This window comes from Archocentrus centrarchus, chromosome 9 (genome assembly GCF_007364275.1).
Source record: "Archocentrus centrarchus isolate MPI-CPG fArcCen1 chromosome 9, fArcCen1, whole genome shotgun sequence".
Taxonomy (NCBI): Eukaryota; Metazoa; Chordata; class Actinopteri; order Cichliformes; family Cichlidae; genus Archocentrus; species Archocentrus centrarchus.
This window is the reverse complement of record NC_044354.1, coordinates 22,904,400-22,926,485: the sequence shown is the minus strand read 5'-3', so window position 1 is coordinate 22,926,485 and position 22,086 is coordinate 22,904,400. Positions and strand designations below refer to the sequence as shown.

The 22,086-nt window shown below is 43.3% G+C and overlaps 2 protein-coding genes across 7 annotated transcripts in view; both read left to right on the top strand.

Annotated features, from left to right (window-relative positions):
• The window catches only part of cabin1 (calcineurin binding protein 1), a 36,785-nt gene extending 23,424 nt beyond the window's left edge, over positions 1 to 13,361 (top strand). For 5 of the 6 annotated variants that reach the window (XM_030737618.1, XM_030737617.1, XM_030737616.1 and 2 more), the window contains 8 exons: positions 1,173 to 1,336; positions 1,439 to 1,535; positions 1,645 to 2,331; positions 4,932 to 5,006; positions 8,793 to 9,054; positions 11,183 to 11,341; positions 11,469 to 11,671; positions 11,764 to 13,361. In XM_030737618.1, coding sequence (XP_030593478.1) covers positions 1,173 to 1,336; positions 1,439 to 1,535; positions 1,645 to 2,331; positions 4,932 to 5,006; positions 8,793 to 9,054; positions 11,183 to 11,341; positions 11,469 to 11,671; positions 11,764 to 11,907 — 1,791 coding nt within the window. In that variant the 3' untranslated portion in view covers positions 11,908 to 13,361. The remainder of the gene's footprint in view (positions 1 to 1,172; positions 1,337 to 1,438; positions 1,536 to 1,644; positions 2,332 to 4,931; positions 5,007 to 8,792; positions 9,055 to 11,182; positions 11,342 to 11,468; positions 11,672 to 11,763) is intronic. The other variant, XM_030737613.1, reaches the window with a different exon arrangement.
• A 5,904-nt stretch (positions 13,362 to 19,265) lies between these two features.
• On the top strand, positions 19,266 to 21,795 carry tbx16 (T-box transcription factor 16). The gene is made up of 9 exons (XM_030737641.1): positions 19,266 to 19,378; positions 19,494 to 19,650; positions 19,742 to 19,844; positions 20,214 to 20,378; positions 20,492 to 20,638; positions 20,733 to 20,803; positions 20,906 to 20,988; positions 21,069 to 21,282; positions 21,363 to 21,795. The coding sequence occupies exons 1-9, from the start codon at positions 19,363 to 19,365 to the stop codon at positions 21,793 to 21,795; spliced, it is 1,389 nt and encodes a 462-aa protein (XP_030593501.1). The 5' UTR covers positions 19,266 to 19,362.
• The last annotated feature ends 291 nt before the right edge of the window (positions 21,796 to 22,086 follow it).

Sequence of the window (22,086 nt, the reverse complement as noted above, 5' to 3'; positions counted from 1 at the left end):
CTTTCTTGGTTAAAAGGCTGTAAGTCCATCTTCAAGCATGGGCTTTGTTTTGATAGGTTTATCTTCCCTGATTTGTTCCTCTCCAGTGGATTTGAAAATGTCATCTGACAATCTGGAGCTGTCTGTTAGGAGGAGCGCCATACTCCCCAGGCCTCCAGCAGCTGATAGAGCCATCTCATTTGTTTTTGTTCCATCCTGATATGGTCATCTTTGTTTGTCTCTCATACACACACACACACACACACACACACACACACACACACACACATTCTGAGTCTGTAACAGCACTACGTGCCACGTGCTTTCTGACTGAAGCCTGTGTGCTGCCTTGGCCACCATCTGCACTCGCATCAGTAGCTTCAGAGTGCAGATCCTCGCCTCGGTTTACCTGCTGAGTGGACATGTGCTCACTGGAAAGGTGGACTTCTCCATTTTAAAAAAGAAAGAAACACGACTGTTTGTTGGCAGCTAGTCTGTTGGTCTGTTTCATTGCTTGGACAGAACTGAGCACTAATGAGACTGCCCATCATGTGTACCCAGAGAGAAAGCCCCCCCCACCCACCTCAACCTTCCTACCTCCTACAAGGCCAGCTAGACCGCTTGATCTCTCCTGCAGCCTTTCCGTCCCCTCGTTAGGGTGTTCTTCTTTGAAAGTCACGTGTTTCACTCACATTAATTTCTCTCGCTTTCTCCACCACCTTCTTTCCTTTCAGTTTTTCCACATCTCCCTCTTAATTATTTCCATTTTGTCATACACGCACCTTTGAGAACTTAGAATAGCAGCAGACAGTATTTATAAAAACAATCTTTCTGAATGTAACAAATTAGCCAGTTCTGGTTTTGGATGGATACGTTTATTTTGAATATTTAAAAGAATAAAGTATGGATGTTCAGTAAACCAAAATGGAACAAAACAAAATACCCAATATAGTAATTTCCTTTAATTTTATGTTCAAAAGGGAGTAGGAAGAAGTATAAACTTCTATGACCACTTACTTCCAGTTGATCTCCTGGAGATCATTTGGCTTACTTGGGAAATTAAAATTTCACTCTTGGGTAACTGCACGGTCTCCTCGAGCTACTACTCCTACTCCAACTTGTAGTAACGATGATGAGTAAAATGGTAAAACTTAACTCTGGATTCTCCTTTATGTTCTCCTTGTCCTCTCCAGGGCATCTGGCGTATTCCAGTAGATGAGATTGATCGCCCAGGAAGTTTTGCATCTCATATGAACCGATCCATTGTCCTCTTGCTGGAGGTGCTGTCTCAGCTTAAGGATCACGATACTCTGCTGAAAGTCTCTTTCATGCTGCAGAGAACCCCTGACCAGGGAAAGTAAGCACCACCTTTGTGTGATGATGTGTTGTGTATTTGTATGATAATTCTGTCATGTGTTGTGTATTTGTTCCGTGACATCTCCATTCCTTTTTCCTGAAGGAAGTATTTACGGGATGTTGATCGCCAGGTTTTGGCCAAGAGAGCATTTTTCCTAACTGTAAAAGTCCTGGAGGACAACCTGAACAGTCTCACTGGGGTGAGAATACTACAGCCCACTGTATAAATGCACAGCTGAGAGTCGCTCAGTATTTTACACATCTGGCATGCACCCACTTCGTGTTTTGACAGGTTCTGTTCTTTTTCAGGTGTCTGAGCAGCTTCAGAAAGCGCCTGTGGCCTCCATGGGGGAGATGACCACAACAGACACATCCAACAAGCCCAGTTCAGATGACAGCAAACATGCGGTGCCTAAGAAACCTGGACTCACAGAGGGCACCTGTGCTACTGATACAGGTCCAAGGGAAGCCTCCCAGGCACAACTCACCCCAGCACCACCAATATCAATAGATAAAGGGAGTAAGATTCAGGAGGGCTACTCTGGGAAGGCAGAGACTGCTGGGAATGAGGGGCATAAAGCAGTGCCAGAGGAACCCATGGAGCTGGACACTGGCCACTGGAGGAAACCCTCTAACACCACAGATTCTCAGGGCACCCAAACAGAAGCTGAGACCTCAGTGAGTGGCGTTGAGCCTAAGCAGAAAGTGACTGACATCACCCGGACACCAGAGCTATCTCTGGAGGAGCTAAGCATCAGTTCCAGACAGCAGCAGCTGCAAGCCTCAGCACCCAAATTGACTGTGGCAGCAGGCGGGACTGATCAGGGGTTACTACGAAAGCCAAACAGGAAAAGGAAACTTCTAGAGGATGTTGAGTCTGGAAAAACCCTTCTGCTTGATGCATACAGAGTGTGGCAGCAAGGCCAGAAAGTCATGACCTATGACCTGGGACGCGTTGAAAAGATCATGTCAGAGACTTACATGCTTATAAAACAGGTGAGCCATACCATGTGCACGTAGAGGTAACATTATTGTTGCCAGTAACCGCACTGTTATAATTTTCTGGTATTTTGCAAAGTCATACTTTCTTAATAAGAGCCCTCCTAAAATAATTTAGACTCGGGAAACCCCTTTTCTAACTGAATTAGTAACAGTACTCCCACCGAAGAACAGGGACTTTCCCACTTTCAGTTTTCAAGCTCTGCAGCAAATGCAGCTCAAGGTGTGGTTGTTTTTACTCTGAGTAACCCAGATTCAACCTCTGTGTCTCCACTGTTTTTGCTGTTATTTCTGAAATAGATTGCCTCTAAGTGTAGTTGGTTGGTATTTTTAAAGATGAATGAGCATTTTTATACATCATCAAAGAAACCACAGCGGCTCAGTCACTGCTGCTTTAAAGATTTCAGATACACTGGTGACATTTATCACTGCATTTCACTTCATGGATTCCTGTAATTGGCCTCTCAGTTATTAGAGTCATATTGATATCAAGTGCTGCACAAAAAAAGCACAATTGTTTCCTTGTGTCAACTTCAGCTGCCTTTTGCCCTTAAAGTATATTTTAATCATGAAAGACTTGTTATGCATTGCATCCTGTGACCCAGTGCACACACAGAAACAAAACTCTGTAGGATATTAACAAGAACATAAGGCTTCTTCAAATGTTTTATGTTAAGATTCTTAAAATATAATAGCCTGATTTTCCTATTAGAAGAAGATGAAGGCCTGCTCTTTGTAAACTTTGAAAATAGCGAGAAAATGAGATAAGAAATTGAAAGAGTGTTTTTCTGTCTGCAGAGTTTGGTTGTTTTCTTGGTGCTTCAGTTGCAGCTAAGATTCTTTGTCCTGTGCCCTTTAAGACACAGCCAGGAGAATATTTTCTCAGAACCTTGCCTAAAAACCAGAGCCAGGCACAACATGTTTCCTGTCACCAAATGATGCAATTAATAAGCCTGGACATTTTCCAAAGCCATCTTCTAATTGTGGTCCTACTTACACAAACTGCAAATGCTTTTTTTCTTTTTCTTTTTGTGTGTGTGTTGTTTTTGGTTTCTGCAAAACACAGCTGTACATAGTTATACTTTAAATGTGCACCTTTCAATAGTTTCATACTTGTTTATATGCAGCAGTGCTGCTTATTACAGTCAGACGTTTTTCTTTCTGTAACCTCACTGCTGAGGTGTTAAAACAAAGACCCACTACATGTACATGCAGACTGAGCATTTCCTGCCATCAGAGTGTTTCAGCTTGTCGAGTAGAGAATAGAGGCTGCTCAGTATTGCCTAAAAGGATCCTCAAATATGCATCATCATGCGAACATTGTGTTGAATTTGTTCAAATGACAGCTCTCGGTTGTTTGCAAACACTGTCTGTTAATGATGCCGTTGCAGTTCCTCCGTCTCTAGAAAGCAATGTTGGTCCTCCAGACTCTCACTTAACCTCCTCTATCTCCAGCCTGAGACCATCAGTCAATTAGATTTCTTTTTTTTTTTTTCCCCTTTTGTATTAATGACATCAACCTGTGTGTAAAGGCAGTCTGCAGAATGTTAAATTTTATTTGAGATTATCTGTTGAAGTTTCCCTCTTTTCAGTAGTAAACATAGTGGGAGTTCTCACAGGTAAGTAAGCGTGCGTCCATGCGCGCACGCGTGTGTGGGGAGGGGTTTTACAAGTAAAGGGTTTGCAGCGAGCTAGACATGAAAGCAGAGGGCTGTCCCGTGTGATGCGCTGAAGCTTGACTCAGTCTGTTTCTACAATTAGCAATTTGAAAACTCGGTTAAGGATGCTGTAAATTCCCTCCCTTTGGGGGTCCCCGAGCTGCTGCAAACAGGCTCCTGGAGGAAGCGTCGCTGTAATCATGCTCACACAGCTGTTAACGCTGCCATAGACAAAAATGTGGGAGAGAAAAATAAAGCCCTGCTCATGCAGTGCGCCCCTCTAGGTCTGCAGTCTGTTCATCCAAAAAAAAAAAAAAAAAAAAAAATGGGCACTCGCTCACCCCTACTCTGCTGGGTGGAAGTTGTCTGCGTAACTCATACAGGCAGCTAAAGACGGGTGATTGGCTTAATTCTCCAAACAGGCTTCATTTTCTAAAGGCTGAAAACAATCAGTAGGACATTCTAGTTCTAGTCTACTGGAATTACAATATGCTGAAAGGTTATTGTCAAATTATTATTTTTTTTTTTTTTTGCCCAAAGATGCCAAAACCTGACTGCCTACTCCAGCTTTAAGTGTGCAGTGTTCTTCTCTAGCTAAGCTCGCCAACTCCCACACATCCACCAGCTGAACTACGCCTTTCTTTACTTGTGCTAATGATCAGATGCGAAAGCGGAGGGAAAAAAATTGTGCTGGCTCAGAATCAGATTCCGTCGTCGTTGGTTTGGCATTAGTGTATAAGGATTAATTAACACAGTATATTTCTCAAGACAGGTCACTTCAGAAATATGATAGATTTGTGGTTGTAAAATCATTGCTTCAGTGATTTATACAGCCCGGAAATGTGTGTGAATAAGTTGACGTTGTGGAATATGATTATCTGTAGATCCACCGTGTTGTTCTGCCCTAAAGTCCCTGTTCTGCCTTTTCTCCTGTCTCAGGTTGATGAGGATGTAGCTCTGGACCAAGCTGTGAAGTTCTGTCAGATACAGTTGGCCACTTCTGCCCAAAGACAGGTAAACCTTTGTAACTCAGCATGTTCATCTGCTACACCCACACCTCTGCATCTTCTCTCATCCTTGCAGTGTAGCACACGTTTAACTACAGTGCGCTAAATATTGGTCTATTCCTTCGTTATCTGAGATGAGGCAAAAAAGAAAAAACCTTTTATTGTGCGATGTGCATTGCATGGTAAAACACTAATTTAATGGTATTTTTTCAAAACTAATTTACAACAGGACATCAAAAAATGTTTATCCAAATGTATAATTTCTGATAAACTGCGATCGTCTAGCACTAAACCAAGGATTAAATAGCTCATTTTAGCCAAGCTAAAATCTGAAATGTTGTGGTGTACACCCCACCCATCTGCCACACCCAGTAGGTTTAATGCTAATTTTGCATGTCTGTAGTTTAGATCATAATAGCACTTTTTTTTTTTTAATAATATATGTTCTGTGTTATGTGTAGGGCTAAGCGTGGAGTATGTGTAGTAAAATGTGCGAAAGTGATGACTAACTTGGTAATTCCCAGACTTCAAGTCTAACCTGCTCCTGCCTGCCAGTACTAAATATAGCCCAAAGCGTGGTGTGAATGCTCCCTGTTGTCCCTTCAGCCTCACTCAGTCGTTGCCAAACTTGTCATCGTTTTCAATGTGACACTGATATGCAGGTTGTTTATTTCCACAGATAAAATGCATATGATGTTTTTTTTAAGTGATAGAAATCAAATACTTAGAGAGAGAGTGAGTGTGTGTGTGTGTGTGTGTGTGTGTGTGTGCGTGTGTGTGTGTGTGTGTGTGATCTTAGACAGTCAGCTGGTATCTAAGCATGTTATCTCAGCTCTGTCTCCAGTACACACATTCCTCATCGAATCATTGCTTACTCTGCCTCATTCTGGATCAGTGCCCCCCCCCCCCCTTCCTCTCATCCCTCCTCCTGCCCACACAGTCATCAAGGGTCTCTCTGCCCACATCCTGTTGTCACGGTGATGTTCCCTGAACTTCAGGCTCATGTGTACCAGTTGTAAGCAAAATAAACCTCTTTTTCCAGCTCCCGCGATCACACCATCTCATTTTCTGCATGATTCCTTTTGTTTGTTGCCTTTGTTCATTCGGGTCTTTTCATTCGTGCGTCTGTTTTCCACGTGACGTTTGACATACAGATGATGTCAGAGAGCTACGAGACAGCAGTTGTGTAGGCACTTTTAAATTTGATTTTTGTTTTTATTTACATGTATATTACTTTGCTTATTATATTATTATTTAGCTTCTTTTTAATTCTTTACCTTAAAGGGGACCAATTGTGCTCGTTCCCAGCTCCATACTTGGGAGTTGGGAATGAGCATGGACTCCTTGGACTCTAAGTAGTTTTGCATGATTCACTGTTCAGTGTTATCCTTATTTAACTTATACTGGGTCTTGGTTGCAGCCCCTCAGTTCCCCAGCTGTCTGTAACTGGCGGTCCTCTCCCCTTAAGGCCACTCTCCTTTTAAGCCAACTTTATTCTGATTTGCTGCAGCTCATAAACAATGTGCCTCGGCTATTCAGTAGTAGGAGTAGAAAAAACTCTAAGTGTTTAGAGCAGTCTAAAGTCTGAGCTTTTAGCCTATAAACATTACATTACTATATACTGACATTACTTGAAATTTTGTCACACTATATGCACTGAGGCTTTACCAGCGGTTTTTAACTATGGCATCTTACATTATTTCACTTTAAATTGAAACTTTAACATTAAAAATAATCAGAAAATTTAAATGTCTAAATAATCCAATTATCAAGGTTGCAGCAGTCTTAATTTCAGATGCATCAAAAACCAAAAATGATTTAAATCTCTTTATTTTATTAAGATCATTTGCAATGAATCATTAATGCTTAACAGCTCATACATGGATTTATAACAAGACACAGTCATGCTGCCTGACTGCTGGAGCCAAAGTAACTGGCATTGTACATTTTTTATTTTATTTGTTTATTTTTTTTAACCACCTTCTCAGTATTTTTTTTTCTTTCAATCATCTGCCCGAAGGCCCATTGTGAGCCGGGAGAAACACTGAATTATTATGATAGTTAGCCTGCATATGCTTGAATGCCCAGGATGTGGAAAAAAAAGGGTGCTTCTGCATCAAAGCTCATTCTGCAGTCTTATCGAACTGCTGTTCATGTGTAATTATTGTGGCACCATCTCCTGCCGTGGTTTATATTTGCTTACATTTGTATGCGGTGGGTAATGTAGATCGTAGCTCGAGGAAATGAACTCCCCCCCCCCCCCTGCGGTCCGTAGTGCTGAGCTGGAGAATCAGCTGTGGTGTTCTGCTTTGCTTTCACTGTTCTTCTGCCATATCAGGAGAAGAGCGTACATTTTGCTGTCACCCAATGAAAGTTTGAGACGTAATGGAGGCATTTTATTAAACACTCCTGCATTTGAGAACACTTGGAGGAAGGATTTTTTTTTTTTTAAGGTTTTTGCTTCAGTAAAATATATTTTGTTTGTTTCACTGTGAAACGTGGCTATCACTTCATTTTTGGAGGGCAGTTTAATTAAAAAGTTTACTTCAGCTGTGCTGGAAAGATCTGCAGCAGTTCTAATGTGATTAAAAGCGCGATCTGTGATGGCAGAGACCCGTCTTTCAGTTCACTGTTGGACCTCGACCACGCAGCAACACCCAACCCCGAAAACTGGCTTCATGCTCTGCGCTGCAATCTAATGTTTTTCTAAAGCGCTCAGGCCAGCTGACTTGTTGGTGACTCTATTGGGGATGTTTAATTCATAAGCTATGAATCATCAGAGCTGGCTCCAGAGCTGCTGCTGCTTGCATGAAGCTCCTGTGCTGCTCTGCATTGGGCTGGAGGATCTTTTTCTCTCCAAGCTTTAGAAAGGCTACCCTGTTTGTTTAATTTGCCTGTTCTCTGCTGTGTGAATCCCATGGGGAGCTTCATCACATGCAGCTATGAACCAGAGCACAATTTGACTTCATCTCCCTGTAGACAGCCAGGGGGATGTGGTACGAGAGCTCTGTTGCTGCTAAATTTTCTTGAGCTAAGATACTACACCTGCCAAAGCCCTCATGTCATGACCATGTATAAATACTATGGCCACGGTTGTCTTAACAGAGCTGTAGTAGATGCAGTTTAGCTCTGACAGAGAGATTCTTTTGCAAAGTCAAATTTGCCTTTTTCATGCCTGCATAATTAATGTGGTACAGTTCTGTGTAGCCTTCTAGTCAATATTAAATTATTTCCTGTATTTCTTACATTTTGGATCCATTCGTACACAAAGCTGAGCATCTTGTGTATCTTGCAGTTAGAAAGGCTTTTTTTTTTTCCATCCAACTTTTTATCCATTTGTATCTAAAAACTAGAGGAGAAGGTGTATTCATTCCTTTTAACTGTGCTCCTCTGTGTTGCCATGACAGCGGCTGTGGGAGCAGGGCGGCTGTTGTCACAGGTTGTTTGTGCAGCTCTTGTGTTTATAAGTGGTCCTCAAAAGGACATCCACCAAAGTGGCTCAGAGCTGAGCTCCTCACCAGAACCCAACACGCAGTCCAGTGCTGTAAGCCTGTGAACCCCCCTGAGGAACGGCACCGCAGCGCTGTAAAAGATTCATTGCTTCTTATATGAAAGAGGCAAAACTAGCACTGCGAAAAAGTGCAGTGACATCGACTCTGTTTCTCTGAGTCTCGCAGCAGATCTGTCTCAAGGGAAGAGGATGTACAGTACTCAGAAGTCTGCCAGAGCATGGGGGTGCTTAGCCAAGGTCAGTCACACCTCCTCATGAACGCTGCACTTTTTCTGTCTTCAGCAGGCTGCAAGCGATGCCCCGACCACACCTAAGTACACCAAGGAGCACCGAGACCTCTTCTTCCCCGCTTCCCTGCCGACCCCCGTCCTGCTCAGCCACTCCACCTGCCACCCTCTGTCCACCCAGGACAGCCAAGCCAAGGTGGTGTACGAGCCCCTGAGCAAGTTGCCCAGACCTCAGACCTCAGGCTTCCACGATCAGCCACAGCACAGGAGAGGAGCCAGCCACTCTGCTGCAGCCATGGCCTTCCTGCCACATACAGGTACCGCGGCCTCCTCCCACACACATCTCATCCCTGCATGGTTGTTTACAGTTGTTATCAAATTTTACTACATCCTCTGACTCTGCAGTGATTATAGAAAAAAAAATCTGTTTTTGTTTTTTTTTGTGTGTGTGTGTGTGTGTTTTGGTTTTTTTGTTAAAATTCTGCTGCTTAAGTGGAGTTCCAGTTGGTAACGAGCCTCCCATGTGGCCAGCAGGGGGCGCGTGTGGCTTTCAGCAGCTCTGTTACATAAGAGGCGGACTCTGGCCGACTTTTGGGTTTTGTCAGTCCACCAACAAGAGTTTTAGAAATTCACATCCTCCAGATTGTGACTCTGTCTGCCTACATGAGCTTCTAGAAGGGTTTGGCTTAATCATCACAGATCTCATAAAGAATATTCAGCACATCTCATAGTTGATATCAAAACATGTCATTCTTTCCCCCTGTGTTTTTAGGATGAGTAGAGCTGATATTTTATAGACTGAAACCTTGAATCTGCAGTATGCAAATTTGATGGTGTGCCTGTCTTAATGTGTTAACCACTTCTTTCTGGTTAGTAGCTTTGTCATTGTTTAGTCTGAATAATCATTTTGGTGACAGTTGTGTTGTTGTTGAGGAAGCTTCATATTGTTTTTCTTGCTACTTTGACATTCAGAATAACAAACTACAAGTTTTTACACTTTAAAGTCTCTTTGTGGCAACTTGAAAACTAACTTTTATTTCAGCCGTCACGTGGACATAATACATAACAACACAAGTCAAAGCTTAAAAGGGTTGCTGGCTCTGTCCCAAAGTAAGATTTTATAATTCTATATATAATTCTATAAGTTAGAATTCTGCCACCATCATAGACTTCAGATCAGGATTCTTTGAGTCTCTCTCTCTCACATCTGATATTTTGCTAAACATTGCCTGCCATCATTGTCTGCCCGGTCGCAGCAGATTGCCGCCCCCTCCCTGAACCTGCTTCTGCAGGAGGTGACTTCCTGTTAAAGGGAGAGCTCTCCTTCCCCACCATACCTCCGCAGAAGGGCTTGGGGTTCTCTCGATAATATTGAAGAGTCTTTACCTTACAGTTGAAGGTAACTTGAGATGACCATTGTTGGAAACTGGCAGTTTTTAGATTACAGTTTAGACTGCAGTTAATTAGCTGCACATATTGTTTTTGGGGGTTTTAGAGTCCATTTCATCACATTTACACCTAAACAGAATTCCATATGGATGCATTAGTAGTCATGTAAGAATTACAAATTGTCCTGAAATTGCACATATCTCTTGCTGTGACACATTGATGGCATTGATACAACAGTAGCTTCATAATATTATTCCATTTCCTAAACTTGGATGGCCTTTGAAGTCTGTGAAAACGCATGCAAAAGTGTGTTTGCATGTGCGTGCAAACACACACGGGTTGGTATGAAGCAGCACTGCACTGATATGTATTATGTAATGGTTTCCTAGGCAACATTACGGGTGAAGTCTGAAAACGTATTAGATAATTTTTGTTTTCATATTTGTGTCTGTCTGAGCTGCAGGGGGAATTTTTGCAGTTAGTTCTCCTGCAATCGTTGCACATGCTTATCTAATGAACGAGGCTTTAAGGTCACAATCACGAGGAAACTAGTTGGATATTGTCAGTTGTCTGATAATAAATGCTAAATATGAGACGATTTACTACAAAATACTCCAGTCATTCATCTGCAGCCTATAAACGATCAGTTTGTCAGTGCTCCTGATGACTTTCATGGGACCTGCAGTCAAAAACACATTTTTTGTGTGTGCAGCCTCTAATTGTGATACAGAAGGGACAACAGTGAGGGAGTGAGATGATGTGCAAATACAACTTGAATTTGAATCAAAAGTATTGAGAAACTTTGAGTTCCTGTTTCCAAGTTCTAAGGTAGAAAAAAAGGTTTCTTGTCACTAAACTTAAGCACAGTTTATTTGCTATAAAAGGTAGGTGTGTGTGTGTGTGTGTGTGTGTGTGTGTGTGTGTGTGTGTGTGTGTGTGTGTGTGTGTGTGTGTGTGTGTGTGTGTGTTTTTTATATTTATTTAAAATTTTAACATTTTTGTGTGCTTTGGTTGGGTCTGAATTGATCACCAGCATGTGTTGTTTGTTACCCACAGAGGAGCGGGAGGAGCCTGCAGAGGGACTTCTGTATCGACAGCAGGAGTCGCACCTTTGTCAGCAGATGAAACTTGCCACTGTATCCCAGCAGGGGCAGGAATCAACAGCAGGCTGGTTTCAGGAGGAAACTGCCACATGTAGCACCCAACTTTGCCCAGGTCATTACCTTAGAATCAACATGTCACCGGAAGAGGCCACGAAAAGAAAATGAGAATTCAACAGAAAATGCACATAACAGCACCGTTAGTGACTTTGTGTGCCTTGTTTTCTTGCTTTCTCACTCAGACCAGCAGCAGTATGCCAGCAATGACCAGTCGAAGCTTCCAGACCCCAGCCGAATCCGCTCCCGAGTCCCACCCAACATGCCAAAGCTTTTCATCCCTTCCACCGTTACCAAGTTCCCGCCAGAAATCACAGTAACGCCTCCGACCCCCACGCTTCTCTCCCCCAAAGGCAGCATCTCAGAGGAAACCAAACAAAGACTTAAGGTAAGCACTCTGAATATGTGAGCCAGAACCGTGCATACGGCTCTCCCTAGTCCAACACTCAACAGTGACCCCTGCTGTCTGCTCCTGTACAGAACGTCATCCTGTCGTCCCAGTCTGCAGCCACAGTCAAAAAGGACACTCTGAGCCAGCCGGCGCTGGAGGTGCAGGAGACATCCAGCCAGGAGTCGTCTCTGGAGAGCGAGTCGGACGAGGAGGATGATTACATGGACATCTGAGCCTCCAAAGGCCTCTGAACTCTTGGCACATCCTGGCCTGACTTTGCCAAACTCCATGTCTCCCTATCCTTAAAAAAAACATAAACAAACAAACAAAACAGGATGTTCATGCCTCTGCAGCTGTCTGTGTTGATGCTATTGTCCCTTCACGTGCATTGCAAAAGCAGCACTCCCACTGCAGTATTCTCATCGGCTGTCATGTCGCAGTGTTGCTCTGGTGATGGTGTGTATGACAGACGGTGACAGCTTTCTTCTCACAGCATGTCTGTAACGTGCCATTTATGCATATCACTCTTTAGCTTATTGAGGTCTCCTGTGCCCAACTGGACCTGAGGGGGAAAAAAAAAAAAAATCAGCCTTTAAAGCCAAACTGTCCGTGTTTATGCATCTTTTGTATGTTGTGTGCTAACTGTATCTTCAAGCTGCGGCTTAATGCCCATCTCAAGAGCTCACCGATCTGAGGTGCCTCTGTCTCGATCGGCGCTCGGCAGCATGCGCCTGCTGTCCTCCACTTTGATAGTTTACTTTGGCATGAGATGTTCATCTCCAGGACACAGTGCATCGGTACATAAAATATTTCATAGGACACAAGAACAATCGGCTGCATTTGAGGTTACACGGCCTCATAACATGTAGCAGGTTGGAAATGTTTACACTTAACATTCGGGATGTTTTTCAGTTTGCACTTAACTTTGTGCTATTTTTGTACTTACTGTATTTCTTGTACTTTTTTTTTTGGCCTATGTATTTTTTTCTTTTCTTTTATGTGCATTTGTAGCTAAGAGGAACAGTTCTAATCAGGATGACCTCCCTGTCACCAGCACTGATCTGAAATCTTATGGAAATGGGGGTTAGTAGAAATTAGCTTTTGTACATATCACAATCCAAATATCTTTCCAGCGTGTTTGGCTTTAAACGGTCGACTATTAAGCACGAGCGACGTGTGCAGAAATGTGTGGTGTGGGCGCAAACATAAATGTGACGGTCATTTCAGTTCCGGTGGACTCGGGAAAGGACTCACCGCTAACGGAGGCTTTATGTGACCTTTCCTGATTTTGCCGAGGAAGACTTTCTAATCCTGATGCCTTTCCATTGAAACCGTTTTGGTAAATTTGTCACAATCTAGCTTAACTCAGAGGAAGACAACAGAATGTTTTTTAAAAGATTGTTTTGTTTTCTATACAAGATGTTAAAGAAAGCTATTTACTGATTATGTTTCTTGAAAGCTGTCTAAAAATCATTTTTAAAAAGCATACAAGTGAATAATTGTAAACTATCACCCTTGATAAAAGATGAGAAGTTTTGTATTTTATTTCATGATTATTTTTGGTGTAAGATAGTTTTCTATTGTTATGCCGAGCTTCTGGGAATGTACCGCGGCTAAAGAGGCAACCAGGTTAAAGGCACGAGCTCGGCCCAGCTTCCTCTGGTGCAGGCTGCTGAAGTGGAACTGTTCTCTGTGTCTGGACTGAATGCATTATAGATGTCAAACCAAAAATATATTTGAGAAACACATAATCTGTACTGTGTGCTACTTGTCGTCAGCTGGAATCTTTGCCTCAAATCAGATGCTTTGTCTGTTTAAACCCCGTGACTGTTTAGAACTTTGGTCTGTTGTAAGACCCATGAATGCAGGTCGATCTCCTCCTCCTGCAGCATGTAAGTACCTGCATGCATGTTTGACTTCACCTGATCGCTTCCGATATTTCATCGAAAAAATCCTGTCAAAAATGTTGGGATGCTGTGTAGAATCTTTTTTTTTTTCATTTCAAACCTTTATTTAACCAGGAAGAAAAACACATTGAGATTAAAATCTCTTTTTCAAGTGTGTCCTGGGTATGACAAATATTCACAGAAAACACAGAATGTAACTAAAAGCAGAATGCAATAGTTTGCAAATTATTAAACGTGCTCTTTTTTTTTTGTTTGCCAGCATGTTTTTTTTGGGGGGGGGGGGGGGGGGTTGACATGCTGAACACTCTGTTGCATCAGCTGCACTTTTGTTCTTTTAACACTAAGAACAATTGTTTTAGTTCTGAAAGTGAAACATTTTCCAACTTTTGAATTTTAATGTCTTAAGGCACCAAATGATGTCACTGGCTGACCAGTATGGACTGCAGGCAGATCCATCCATCCATACTCTTCCTCTTATCTTGTTCAGGGTTGTGGGGGGGCTGGAGCTTATCCCAGCTGTCATAGGGCGAGAGGTGGGGTAGCAGCCAGCTGTATTATTGGCATTAACTTTTTCATTTTTCCATGTTTTCTTGTCCCTGTCCTAAGTTTTTTTTGTTTGTTTGTTTTTTTTGAGACAGAGACAGGATTTATTTATAAAGATTCATTTCTCAGTATTAACCTTAGCTATGTTTTAATATATAGGGATTTTATTTTATTTTTAAATTAGCTTTTTGAATTTTACAAAGCACCCCAACATTTTTGGAAATTCTATGTTATTTTTAAGTATATATATATATACATAAAGACCAATTTGTTACTTATACCTTGCAAGTACCAGGTGGGACCCCCATTTCCCGTCAGAACCATTTTAATTCTTTTTTACATGGATTCAACAAAGTGCTGGAACCCTTCCTCAGAGATTTTGGTCCATATTGACATGATAGCATCACACAGTTGCTGCAGATTTCAGTTTCACAGCCGTGATGCAACTCTCCCATTCTGCCACATCCCAAAGGTTTGATCTGGTGACTCTGGAGGCCATTTGAATACAGTGAAGTCATTGATATGCTCAAGAAACCAGTTTGAGATGATCTGAGTTTTGTGACATGGTGTGTTATCCTGCTGGAAGCAGCCATCAGAAGATGGGTACACTGTGGTCACAAAGGGATGGACATGGTCAGCAGCAATAGGCTGTGGCATTTCAGTTGGCTCCAAGGGGCCCGAAGTGTGCCAAGAAAATTTCCTCCACACATTATACCACCATCAGAAGCCTGAACCACTGAGACAAAGCAGGACGGATCCAGACTCATCAGACCAGGCAATGTTGTTTGCAATCTTCTGTTGCCCACAGTCAGTGAGCCTGTGTGAATTGTAGCCTCAGTTTCCTGTTCTTAGCTGACGGGAGTGACACCCGGTGCGTTCTGCTGCTGCTGTAGCCCATCAGCTTCAAGGTTTGATGTGTTGTGCATTCAGAGATGCTCTTCTGCATATCTTGCCTGTAATGAGTGAAAATTTGAGTTACTATTGCCTTGCTCTGATCTCTGGCATCAACAAGACATTTTCACCCAGAGAACTGCAGCTCACTGAATATTTTCTCTTTTTCAGACATTATCTATAACCTCTAGAGGTGGTTATGTGGGAAAAATCCCAGTAAATAAGCAGTTCTTGAAATCCTCAGCCTGTAACCTAAATCACCTTTCTTCCCCATTCTGATGCTCGATTTGAACTTCAGCAGGTCATCTTGACCGTGTCTGCATGCATTAATGGACTGAGTTGCTACCATGTGATTAGCTGATTATATACTGGCATTAATGACCAGTTGTGCCTAATGAAGTGGCCATTGAGTTTACTTTCATAATACATTTGCAGTGCAGTACATAAGCATTTATGAATGCCAGACAATGTAACCAGTTGTTAAGCAAATTGGACTTTAACACAAAGTTATGTTTAAGCAATTTACTCTTGATTTAACAGGAATAGCTCTAATTTTGCTTTAGTGTGACGCCTCTATCAAAGTATGTATTCATTCAAAATATTCTTTTTTTTCTCTGTTCAGTTTGGGAAACGCAGCATAAAAGCATTAAGATGCCTTACAGACAACTGACAGGCAGGATTACAGATGTCCCACTCTTAAAGAAATGCTCACCCAAACACGCAAACCTTTCAACTGCAACAACTAATTTTTGACAGTTTATTTTCAATGCGTGTAGCCTACACTTAGATCTATTATTCCCCGTTGACGCATGAAAAAAATTTTATTTTCTGTTCTAATCAAATACCTTAAAAACTCCCACAGCTCATTTCAGAACGGCTGAAAATGAGTTATTGAGAGCCAAATCTAAGCAGCTCACTTTCATCTAGTACAATGTCACATATTTGCCTTAAGGAGATTCACAGCTGGGGCACCATACACCGTTACACACTCAATTCTGATGAGGATGGATTTCTCTGGCCTCAGCTCTCCTCCTTTAGCCCTCCTGCTGCCTGCGGAGCTACAGAGTCTCTAAAGTCCTGTAGCCAGCTGACCACACTGACTGTGGTCAAAGGGCTTGTGCACTGTGGTGTGAAGTCTCTGACATGAGGGAAGTCATTAGTCTTCATTAGCAACTTCCAGGAGTTTCTTATGAAGTGCTGTGAAGTTGTCATTTGCCCCCTTTGCCAGGCAAGCTAGATCTGAGATTTGTTTTCTTACGTGGTGGACCAAATGTGAGCTCACCCGGCCCCTAGTTTGTGCATATGAGATCACGGTCACACTACACTCAGGACCAGGATATCAAAGAGAGCATGGAAGAGATCCTCTCTGACATTTTTCCTCAACTTTTTTTTTTTTTAAACAGTAATGAGGTTTCATTTCAATCATCTGGATTGAATCAAATTGGTATTTACGCTGGAAAAAATACACTATTTACTTTGCTGCTGTTGCCGCCACATATTTTTGTGTGTAAATCCACTGCAGTGCTCTAAACCGGACATGATGAATCTTAACATAACACACATCTCCAAACATGTAAAGTAAATTTATTATCAACCTGCTGATCATTCGTTCCAGGCTGCTGTCTCTACAAACCACTCAATGTGGCCAATTTAGCATCAAAAGGGACATGCTGCATGGCTAATGTGAGCGAAAGGTGTGAGATTTCTCGTCATTGCACTCAAGGGGGCTTCTTTTTTTTTTTTTTTTATTGGGCTGCCAGAGAGCCGTCTGATCCCCGGGCCCTGGCTGTATATTGGCAGCTGTTAAATGATGAGCACAGGGAGATCTGTGCAGTTAAAGCAAATGGCCAAAGACTGACACCTGTGAGGTATCAGAGCTTGCTGAAGGTGATCTGGGAGTAGATGGGGATTCATTGCAGACAGGAGGGATCACCTCTTCAATAAAGCACATCTCCGATCAGTCTTTTTTGCAATGTGAGACTCTATAAACCTTTCAACATTCTCTAGTAAAAAAAGAAGAAGCTTTATTCATATAGTATATTTGGGCCTTGGCAGCCTCTATCAGGCTTCTCCAGACAGCCTCCCTGATTTGTCATCCAGCTTAAATCTCCCCTGGGCTGGCTCTTACATAAGCTCCTTGTCATGCCTCTATACCTCTGGCTTTTGTCGCCTGGCCCCGTACTGAGGCCTTTAGCAGTCACACCTGTCACCTTCAGAACCACTGCGTAATGGGATTGACACTACCGCTGCTGAAATGTACACCTCCGCTCTGAGACTGACATGCTCTCCGCTGCTAAAGCTGAAGTGATCTGAAGAGAATTTAGCTCTTTATTTCTCGTGACATGTTGCTGACAAACACCCAAAAAACTCGCGTGACCCCTCTGCCCATTGAAGTATCACCATGCAGGCTCAAGAGAAGCCGGCTAAGAAGTGCTGAGGAGTGTGGAGAGCAACACTGAATTTGTGATTCAGTGACAACAACAACTGCTTTCACATAAGAAGGGTTTAAAAAAAAAAAAAAAAAGGTGTTGTGCCATCAATAGAGAGGGGAGCCCTGCATCAGGGCATTTAACATAAGTAAATGATCAGACAGCGACCTCTAAGTGCATCATTAAAAGCTGAATGTCATCCCTTTTTTACTCCACATCGACCCTCCAGAAGGGTCTTAAACAAGCTGGTCAATACTTTCACAGGGGAGACTTTTTTCTTGCACCTCTTTATGCACACTTAGCTGATGATTTGCTGTCCCATAAACCCATTTCTCCGTTTCACTCCTCACCTGTAAAAGTCACTCATATATTACATGCAGTTTTGTGCTCTAAGCTGTTATCCATACAGTCACACGTGGACAAAAGACTCCTTGGTGTGTGGGTGTAAAAGGGTTGAGCCTAGAGAAGGCACTGTATGCAGCACGCAGACGTGGGATCACAATTAGAAACCTGACTGGAAGTGATGTGTCTGTGCTAGAAAAGAGGTTCAATAAGATGTGAAACTCACTTCAATTCAAATTTTTTGTGTGTGTGTGTGTGTGTGTGTTGGTGGAGGCAAGAGGGGAAACTGTGGTTGAATTTTTCTTCCCCTTCTATTCAAATGCCTGCAGTTTTTTAGCATTTGATGTGCCTGCAGTGAGTGGCAGGCAGAGAAGAGCCTACGAGTAAAGACGCAGCAGTGGAATTTGCCTGTATGTGGAGGGTTGGAGGACAGCTGGGTTGTTGTGCCAGGTCTTTATTCTCTGACCCCTCCTGTCCCATTCAAGGCTGACTTGGGCCCTTGGTGCTAACTGGTAGTTAATTGCCTGGGCTTTCTCCACATTGCAGATACTAGCTCCTTCAAGGGAAACCAGCTTAATGAGATTATCTATCAGGGGTTGTCTAGACACCTGAATACACATCCCCACCACCACCCCACCCTTGCAACCTTCACTACCTGCAGTCCTGGCAGGCTTCACAGAGAGCCCCCAGGTGAAAGTTACCTGCAGAAAGAGTGCATGTTATCATCACCATTATGGGTTTCCACAAAGTTTCCCACCCACTGCTCCATGTCTTTGATAAAAGAAAGTGTAAAAGTGATCATGAAAAAAGTTTTTTAAAATCATTTTATGAATTTCCAGATCAATACGGCAGATTTATGCAATGTAAATATGAAAAGAAGACTACTACTTTTCAAAAAAAAAAAAGGGGGGGGGGGGGCTCACTGTATGCACACAGACCACAGTGCATCATCCCATTTAAATACACCTTCAATTGTATTTCTCTCAGATGTGCAAAATTATGACTTCTTTTTTTTAACTACATTGCACAAACACACTAAATGGCATTTTCATGAGCAGCTATGTGTGTGTGAGCAATATTTACGCAGTTTCTGGTGCCACTGAGATATCTGCTCTGCAGCAGGAAAGTCCATCTCTATTTGTTTTAAAGTCTCTTAGCAGTTAATAAAGATGCATTTCCTCCACCCCCCTCCTTCCTGTGGGGATGGTATCAAGGCTCTGTTAAGTCTCTTTGATTTCCAGCACCCTCCAGTCACAGCAGGACACCGACTCATCATTGTGCCACTTCAAAAGAATGGCCCTCCTGGCCCCACCTACTCCAGGGATACCCTTAAAAGTCATGGTCATCCCATCCTGCAGGACTCAGCATCTCTGAAACATCTGCTGCAGCAGGGAATTTTTTGACCTTCTGACTTCCTGGGCTGTTGGATTTTCCTTTTCCATGTGAGGGAGGAGGCAGAGCAGAGCTGAAGACACATTTTGGATATCACAGACCTGGAGTGTATTTTGTTTATTTTTTTAGCCTTTTGACTAAAAACCTCAAATTTTTCCTGTGCTTCTACTACTGAATCCAAAGGATGCAGTCCATCAGAGGTGAGTTGATGGCTACGTCTTAATATCAGCGTTGCCTTTGTGAGCTCATATGTGTCTCTTGTTATGCCAGTTTTTCCAGTAAAACGTGCTAAGGAGGGTTCTTGTTTTCTTCTAGACTTGAAGTCCAACTTCAGTGGCCCTCCTTCAGCCTCCATGACTGCTGGCCCTGATGCCTATATTCAGGGTAATATCAGGATCACTCTGGAGGACACTGAACTGTGGAAAACCTTCCATGAAATAGGGACAGAGATGATCATCACTAAACCGGGCAGGTAGGGCAAAAGAAAAATAAGATCAAATGCAAAATGCTCAGACTTTGCTTGCTCCCCTTACACTACTCATTCTTTCTCTCGTGTGTACCAGGAGAATGTTTCCACACTGCAAAGTGAATCTCTCCGGTCTTATTCCGTGTGCCAAGTACGTATTATTGGTCGACATGGTCCCTGAGGATGGTTTCAGGTATAAGGTAAGACAGCAGCGGTTTTTCCTTTGTGTATCAATGAATCATGCTTATCAGGCTTCATTCAATGAGACAATTCACTTCCCACGGACTCACCAGACTCATAGGTTTAGCTGTAGATATCCCAAAGTGGTAGACAGTATCCTGAGACAAGATATCCCCTGTTTATCACCCCCCCCCCTTCTCTCCTAACATTGTACATCAAAGGCTGTTATCTCTTCCTGTTTTTCTATCCCCTGCTGAGAGCCCACTGTCCTACCCCCTATCTCAGTGGGTGGTACGGGCCAGCCATCACTCTCCACTGTATCATGGAAAAGGAAGGAGCTGAAGATTCACCTTTCTCAAGTTGACTAACTATGTGTCTCCTTCCTACAGTGGAATAAAGAGAAATGGGAGGTTGCAGGAAAAGCGGAGCCTCAGCCTCCCTGCAGAACCTATGTCCACCCAGACTCTCCAGCTCCGGGGAGTCACTGGATGAAGCAGTCTGTCTCCTTCCTCAAGCTCAAGCTCACCAATAACACACTTGACCAGCACGGCCATGTAAGTAAAAGTATTCAGTCTGAGAAGCTGGATTTCCCCAAACATCAGTTGATGTCCTTTGGCCGAATGTTTTGGCAGTGGGTGCTTGTAAAATATCACCTCCCTATCTGCAGATCATTCTGCACTCCATGCATCGCTACCACCCGCGCTTCCATGTTGTCCAAGCAGACGACCTGTTCAGCGTCCGCTGGAGCGTTTTCCAGACTTTCACCTTCCCGGAGACTTCCTTCACTGCAGTCACTGCCTACCAGAACACCAAGGTCAGTTTCTAGCACTGCAACTTCACTCTCAGTTGAGAGAGAATTTCAGGGTTTCAGCTTGACTTTATGCCCCCCCCCCCCACCCCACCCGCAGATTACAAAGCTGAAGATTGATCACAATCCATTTGCAAAGGGCTTCCGAGATGAAGGCATTAATAAGAAAAGGTGGGTCAAAAAAGCTCTAGTTTAGTTGCTTCACTTGAAAGAATTGTCTCATTTACTGTTTGTTGCATTGTAGCTTTTAATGAAACTGATTTACCTCTGCAGGCGCGCCAACAAGAACCCATCATGCCTTGAGAAAAGAACCAAGACATCAGACATTGTGAACCCTGAAGAGGACAGCCCACCAGGTACTGCTTTCAGAATCTTCCACGTGTTGATGGCTTTTCTGTTTGTTCTTGTACTCACCTGTTGATTTGTGGCTTCTCAGATTTCTGCCAATCTTCGTATGATGGTTTTGATAGAGAGGAAGGAGAGCAGCCCAAAATGAAAGAAGAGGATGGCATCAAAGAGGAGAGTTACTCTCCTTGGGCTGCTGAGAGAGAGCACAGAGTGAGGACTGACTCTCCTGCTGGTGCAGACACACGAGATCTCTACAGCGCAGAGCAGCTTGTTCCTACCCCAGCTTCCTACCAGTCGTACAGGTGAACAGTGGTGATGAAAGAGAGATTATATGTATGTTGTTTTGATAAATATCAACAAACTTTCTTTTTTTTCTTTCCAGGTTCCACGAGTATGGAAAGTCCCCATCCCCCTCCTCCAGCATTGGCAGCAGCAACAGTGGATCCGGACGCAGCAGCTTTGAGTCCAGGGTTCCCGATGTAGCCACGGTCCCCGATCATGACTCTTCAAAGCCGCGTGAGGTTGGTCCTTCCAGCTGTGGCCCCCAGCACCTCCCTGGCCCCCAGGACTACACAGGGGTGCTCAACATGTCCATGGCCCAAGCCAGCAAGCCAGGGGTTATCAGTCACCACATCTACAGCCCCTACAGCACCGAGCAACACCTGGGCCAGTGGAGCGGTCCAGGTCCTTCCCAGTATCCCCCTCCTCACCATCTGACCACTGACTACGCAGCGCAAGCTGTGCATCACAGTTATCACCATGGTAACGTGGCCGAGTGGAGCCAGTACCCGCTGTTCTCTTATTCGTGCTGGTGAAGGGATCTTCAGTGTTAACTGAGAGTTACTTTGCTGCACAGAAAGCTGATCCCAGCGCCCACAGCTGTGAGAATGCATGCCCAAACAAGGCTGAGGGCCAGAGTGAAAACCTGAAAGGAGAAAAGAAGTACAAGGAGCTGGGCTCACTGTGTTCTGCCCCGACTGGCAGGATTCAGATGCCCATTTTATGCTGAGTGCAACTCAAGTTTGATGTCTGATTGTTTTTTTAAAAAAAAAAAAGAAAAAAAAAAATCAAACAACTATTTATTTTGTATTTCATTTCTTTCCCAG

What these genes read in the sequence shown, in the direction of transcription:
- tbx16 (XM_030737641.1), top strand. An exon ending in ATCATCACTAAACCGGGCAG is followed by an intron (nt 19,651 to 19,741) that starts GTAGGGCAAAAG and finishes CGTGTGTACCAG; the next exon opens with GAGAATGTTTCCACACTGCA. An exon ending in CACTTGACCAGCACGGCCAT is followed by an intron (nt 20,379 to 20,491) that starts GTAAGTAAAAGT and finishes CCCTATCTGCAG; the next exon opens with ATCATTCTGCACTCCATGCA.